At 38.7% G+C, this 6,607-nt stretch overlaps 1 protein-coding gene across 1 annotated transcript; it reads right to left on the bottom strand.

The window, feature by feature from the left end:
- Positions 1–3,055: 3,055 nt before the first annotated feature.
- On the bottom strand, positions 3,056–6,062 carry LOC107947819 (uncharacterized). The gene is made up of 3 exons (XM_016882338.2): positions 4,709–6,062; positions 3,453–3,995; positions 3,056–3,331 (listed from the first exon to the last, which is right to left on the bottom strand). Exons 1-3 carry the CDS (start codon positions 5,675–5,677, stop codon positions 3,230–3,232), a joined length of 1,614 nt encoding a protein of 537 aa, XP_016737827.2. The 5' UTR covers positions 5,678–6,062; the 3' UTR covers positions 3,056–3,229.
- Positions 6,063–6,607: the final 545 nt, after the last annotated feature.

The raw sequence follows: 6,607 nt of genomic DNA, 5'->3' as shown, positions 1-6,607 counted from the left end.
ATTAACGGCACTTGATTTGGAGTTTCGTAGCTCCAGTTATAAATGATTTAGTGACTGTTGTTCAGGAAGACAACTTGCAGTGAGATTATGATTATGTGGTAAACATTGACAAAAATTTGTTAATGAGTTGCTTATTGATTTCTTATAAGCTTACTATGATTTGTAGGTGTTGTTGGCCGAATATTGTAAAGGGTTAATACGTAGTTCGTATTTGAATAGTTAGATTAATGTGTTAGTAATCCAATTGTAGGCAGTTCGTGTGTGGATCTCGTTAGCATATCGTCGCAAACAGGTGTGTTACTAACACCCTCTTTCTTAGTCTGGATCGGCAAAAGTCGAAAAGTCGAAATGCCGAAAATTGGTATTTTGTAGATTTGTGAGTGTGCGAATGCTCGTGAGGTAAATCGATTAATGTTTTTTATAAGCTGCAATGTTTGGACTGCAAAGTGCATGATTTCTGTGCCCTCGATATTTTGGGGCTTAATGGGCCAAAATTGGAATGATGGGCCAACAGGCCCAATTCGGTAAGAACCCTCGGTAGTGATTCTGTTAGTACGTGAAAAGTAAGAATATGCATGAAAAACCCTAAAATAGATAAATTACTGAAATACCTTTAAAAGTGGAAAATTTACAATTTTACCCCTAGTAGATAAATTACCGAAATACCCCTAGGGTTAAATTGACCTAAATGCATGTTTGACTGTTGTTATTTACTGCATGCCATGTTGTTATTATCTGATGCATGGGATTGGGATATTGACGGAGGAAGTACTGAAAGTGGCTTGTCCACGTACTGGAGGCTTTGCCTCAAATTACTGTTAACTGAGCAGCAAGGCTGCAACTGTGGAGTGTTGGGCTGGGTGAGTTGAGCTATTCCCCACATGGAGTGTAGGGCTAGTACGGGTGGAGTGTAGTGGTTGGTGGGTTGAGTAGTCTCCCCAAATAGGCTTGCATATGTTATTGATGTTGCATGTATTTTAAATGGTCCTATGGGCCATACTGTTATCTGAATAAGGGGCTAAGGCCCAGTTTATTGTAATCTGAAAAGGGCTCTGGTCCAGTACCACTGTTACCTGAATGGGCTTAGGCCCAATAGGCTTGAGCTGACTTGGGCTTTGAATAGGTTTTCCTTACACACTGAGTTTCCCCAAACTCACCCCTTTTATTTTCATCCACGCAGGAAATCCCCAACCATAGTGGGCTTGGAGCTGTGAGGGAATTCGGAGTGGCCACCCGTTCTGAAAGTTTGGTTTTCTTCTGGTGAACTGGACATCCTATTATTTACGTTGAGGTTTGGGTTTTTAAATGTAATAAGGCCGCTTAATTATTTTTTATGGTTTTAATATGTATTACTAAGATAGGTATTACTTATTTTAACTGTTGAAATTGGATAGCTTTAGGGCACGTTTTCAAAAAAAACAACAATTGATTTCAAAATAACACGACAACAAGCAAAGCTTCCGCAATGAAAGTATTTTCCAAAATTAATCACTTTTCCTAAAAATGACTTAATCAAATCGGTTTCCTAGAAATATACATGACGTTAAGGTGTGGCAATGGCGGTGTGCATGTCTAGGATTGGATCCGAAGGGAGCTTGGTACTTAAGTAGTCTGATAGACTCACCTCCTCTTTTCCGGTTTCCTACCTGGTGCACAGCTTCCATTCACTTTAACGTATAATGAAATTATCTTTTAAAACACTAAGTAGGTTTTTCTGGATCAACAATATAAAATGTTTTGAACGCTTCGATGTGGCATGTCGGATCCGGCCATAACGTCTGGGCCGGGTTTGGGGTGTTACAACTCATCTAACGTACAGAGGTTAAGGTACCTATTTTTTTTCGTAAAGAGACTAAAATGCAATCCAAAGTATAATAAAGAAAATAATTTCCATACGAAAATTTCAGACAACAGAATAAGATAGGAGAAAAATTGGAGGGTGGGACTTGTTGCTTTTTTTTTCTTCTAATATTATGTAAGGTTAAATTTGATATTTGAATTTGGCAAATTTTTTTACATTGGAGTCTAAATTTTTTTTAGTCCAAGTTAGGCCCTAAACTTGATAAATGTTCTGACATTAGGACTTCAAATTTTTTTTATCCAAGTTAATCTTTAAAAATCTTAAAATTCAAGTCTTAACATGAAAACAAATGTCAAGTTTAGAGTCTTGAACTAAAAAATGTTCAAGCCCCAATGTAAGAAAAGTTATTAAGTTCAAGTTTCAGTGTAGGAATATTTGCCAAGTTTAAGACCTAACTTGAACTGAAAAATTTTGTCAAATTCAAAGCCCAAATGACGTATATTTAAATAATTTATGAAAAAGAGGAGCAGGTGGACCTCTAAAGATTCCTTAACTGGGTTTGGGTTTTGGAGTAATCATCAATTAATAAACAGACTCCCAGCAACGAAACCAAGCGTCCCCTGTCTTGGATCAAAGGATCTTCTTCTTCTACTCCACTACTGCTACATTGATGTCTGCAGATGCTACTAAACACATTTGTGGTCCCATCCCTAGGGTTCAGTGCCTAGATTTCAATTAACTTGTTCAAACATGCCACACAAAAACTTTACCTTCATACTCTGGAATCCAATGATCCATGTTCTCTCTTCCACGACTGAATGAATTGTACTTCGGGGGGGGGGGGGGACACTGGTAATATCATCAAAAAACGGTGTCTGCAACATTAGTTTCTAACTTTGCATGCGAGTTTTAGTTTTGGCCTCTTCTGCATTTCTTTTTTATCACGTCGACTGTTGCCAAAGTTTTTTATTTAAAACTGTCAATTAAAAGTATCAGCCCTTTTTTTCACTGAGACTCCGATCTTTACTCCTTTCGTTAGTAACGTTCGATTTCGAATGGCCTCATTTTCTTAGGGACATACAGATATTACCGCATTAACATCATAGTCAACCTCATTGTTTTTACATGGCTTGGTCTGTTTTATCAAACATATGATTCTGGTCGCTGGATGCTTCAGCAAGACATGTTTTTTTCTACATGTTTATTTAGGATGTAAATAACCACTACTATCAAAAGCATTGCTCCCACACTAAATGAAGGTCTAAAATTGTATGCAGCTGCACTTTCTTACACAATCTATGTAAGTACCTTGGTTTTCCCCATTTACACTGTCTCTACTCTTGCATACAGATGATGATTTGGGGGACATAAAATTAGTAAACATAAATAAAAGAAACTGTATAAAAACAATCAATCAACTTTTAATAACTATATTTCACTCACCTCACCATCCTTACATACACCCACATCTATCACCATCCTTCTTCGCTCCTTTGATTCCATAGCCCTGCAACAGTTTTTCCTAGGCGACTGCCAAATAAAAAACCCCATAGCCATGTCAGTACTCTAGACGAAAATCTTAAGAATAATTGATTAGAGATTGACCTTTTCCAGAATAAGTGCAAATGAAGTAACAAATAATGCAACTTACTCTGTCCCACAAATGAGGGTCCGGTTTCTTATGTACGATCACTGTTTCAAGCTCATTAGGATTAGCCATCTTCCATCTGCAAAGAGGATGAGGAACATGGTGTCGCTCGTATTCACTCACAGTTTTGTTCAGTTCAGAATCCATTCTCACACTTGACATGTAGAACACGAAAGGTTTTTGGCATGGATTTCGGCTAACAGGGCGAGTGTTGAATGCATATGCTGTGTAATCTGCTCTTTTGTACCAATTCAAGAATGTTCTCGAAGGCATTTCTATCTCCCGTGGTGAAAAGATCCCTCTAAAAACTTGAACTGCAAAACCCCATGAAACCAAAATTGTCCAACTCTTGGTTTTGTCATAGCAGATGGACTGCTGCATGATCCCTGCGGAATCCAATTTTGTAGGCAACATAAGGCGCTGAAGGGCTTGAACCCTGCTCACATTGGGGAAAATTGGCTCAACAACATCAAGGTGATGTAGTGATACCAATGGAGTGACTGGATGCGCGGCGAGGAGTCCGAACAAGTTCCCATACACATCATACTGATTGCAATGCATAAACCAATAGGCAATGAACTTAGAATCAGATATTGTTTTCAATGACAAAATCTTTAAGTAAAAAAGTAATAGCATTAACATTAGTGGAACCAGCAAGAAATCATCCACTTTGAGTACTAACATGGAATATATCTCATAGATAAAGACAATTGATCTACAAATGCACACAACTCAAACAACTGACTCATGTGCGCCACGAATATATGGGGAGTTGGTGTGGGGCTTGGCTCCACCGGTTCCTTGAAGGACCTTTTTCTTACAGTCAAAAGAGCGTGGCAACCACGTTCCAGAATATCGACTGACCAAAATACGACATAATTGTGACAAAACCAAACCAGGTCTAAAACCCTATCAACACGTGGGTTCCACCTTCTCACCCACGTCTAAGACGAAAAATGTGCACTGAACTAATCACCCACCCCAGGCGGATGACACTGAAATTATTGTGCATTAACCGCTGCTTTACCGCCCAATGTGGCAGCGCCACCGGAACTTTACATATCGGGAAATGATTATCTACTCTCATTACACTTCATTAACTTAGCTTAAGCATTACATTCAAACATGATTAACTTACCCCAAAACATAATTAGATATAAACATTTAAGTATTGAACTTATATCAGAAAAAGCTGGACAACCCATAACAATGCACTTTACCAAGTCAAAAAAAAAAAGTGATAAAACTGAGTCACCGACCTGGTGGAAACCGAGTTCCTTGGTGAGTGGGACACCGAGTTCAGCCATACAAGCCTGCATTCGATCATCCGAGCCGTACAAGCTGGGGTACCTCTGGATACACCGGTCTTGCATCTTTGCCAAGGCTTTGGCCAATGGGTAGCTAATGGCAAAGCCTCCGCCGCCGTAAGCCATGCCGTAGGAGAAAAAAATGTTCTGAATATGAGATTCCGACAAGCTTCCGATGTAATAATACTGAGTATGATCATATTTCCTCAAAATCCTGACCAGATTAGCGGTGATGAAAACGGTGTCATCGTCGCCCATCACGAACCACCGGACGTTATCCATCTTCATCCTCAAAGTCTCCGTCACGATCCTCGAGATCCGAATCGCGGAACGGTGACCCTTCCGATTGGTGTAAGGGAACTTGGAAGTGTCGCTGGAGACTCGAAACGGTGGAAGGGTTCGGTTGTCTTGGGCAGAGTATTTGACGCGATCGTCCAGCCAAACCACACCACGCATTTGGTTTGGCTTGTACCAAATCTTGATGTACTCTTTTCTCTGCTGCCATAGCTTGGAAGAAGCCGCGATTCCAAAGACCACGTCGTGAATTTCCGTCGGCTTTGGCTTCGGTGGAGCTTGTTCCATTTGCATTACTACCTTTTGTTTTTCTCGGACATCACGACCGCCGTGATGGGGTGGAGCTGTCACAGCCGTCTGATTGAGAATCAAGGGTGCAGATGTGAAGCTTGTAGAGCGACGAAGATAGGAAGTAAATGGGGTATGGTTGAAGGTTTGTTGAGCAGAGGTTGTTAAGAGCTTGAGAGTGTAGAGAAGGTAAGTAAGCGAGACGAAGAGGATGGAGCAGACCATGAGCTTAGGAATAGGTCGGTTCGGGTGTCCAGAAACAAGTGGGTGGTTGCCTGAAGAACTTCTCGACTGAACCTGATCCCAAACCATCTGTGAAACTTTGTTGGAGTCTGTCATTCCGTTCAAGAAAGCTAAAATTAGTTTTCTTCTGCATGCACTTTTAGATTCTGCTGAGGAAGAACATGTTGGATTTGTAGGAGAAAGGGTGAAAGATCAGAAAATACCCAGAAAGAAAGGATTTTAAAAGAAAAATGAGACATGAAGAAGATTTATGAAGAGCAAAAAGGAGGAGTGTGTAGCTGTGGAGAAGTAAATGTGATGGATTACATTATTGCCAGGTTGCAAACTACCCCCGAATTGGAACTACACCAAGCAATTCAATATATATTTATCTTTATTTCTTTTTCTTTTAGGTGTGTGATTCAGTAAGATTTGTAGAAACATAAGTTTCTTTTTTTATTTTTTGGTTGAATAGAACCTAAACATTTCGCAGCTGACCTTCATAATTTTGTCATTTTGGATTATACTGACAACTTTATAATTTTATTTAATCATATAATATTTAAACTTATGGAGGCAAATCATCTGCCCAATTCAGTGTTCCTATATAGAATCATGCCACTTTGACTGAATCCATAACTACACTTTGTCAGGGGTAAAATTAATTAAATTAAATCAATGCGTCATACTTTTTAATCTAATATGGTTGCAGCTGTCCACGGTCGGATTGGGTTCCCTCCGAAAAATATAGGGGTTTAAATAAAATTATAAGATCGAAAAATAGATTTGGGCAAAAAGTAAAGTTTATTTAAAACATGGGTTAATCCTTAAGTAAGGTATTTTTGACTCAGTTTTGAATTGGTGTTTTGCTGTTGTTTTCTCACTTTTTACCATAATTTTACTATTTTTTTACTATTATGTTGGTATTATTTTATTGTTAATGTTTAGATATTGTATAACACTTGTTTTATTGTTTATTTTCCTACTATTTTAAAGGAATTTGTTTGTTAAGTTACACTTATTTTAGTGTTATTTAAGTATAAAGAT

This window comes from Gossypium hirsutum, chromosome A08 (assembly GCF_007990345.1).
Source record: "Gossypium hirsutum isolate 1008001.06 chromosome A08, Gossypium_hirsutum_v2.1, whole genome shotgun sequence".
Classification (NCBI taxonomy): domain Eukaryota; kingdom Viridiplantae; phylum Streptophyta; class Magnoliopsida; order Malvales; family Malvaceae; genus Gossypium; species Gossypium hirsutum.
The sequence above is the reverse complement of the archived record's forward strand: the minus strand, read 5'-3'. Positions and strand labels throughout refer to the sequence as shown.

Coding starts and splice junctions, on each gene's coding strand:
- LOC107947819 (XM_016882338.2), bottom strand. CDS start 5,677: ATGACAGACTCCAACAAAGTTTCACAGATGGTTTGGGATCAGGTTCAG. Junction 3,996..4,708: donor AGGAACTCGGTTTCCACCAG/GTCGGTGACTCA, acceptor CATTGCAATCAG/TATGATGTGTATGGGAACTT. Junction 3,332..3,452: donor ACCCTCATTTGTGGGACAGA/GTAAGTTGCATT, acceptor TTTATTTGGCAG/TCGCCTAGGAAAAACTGTTG.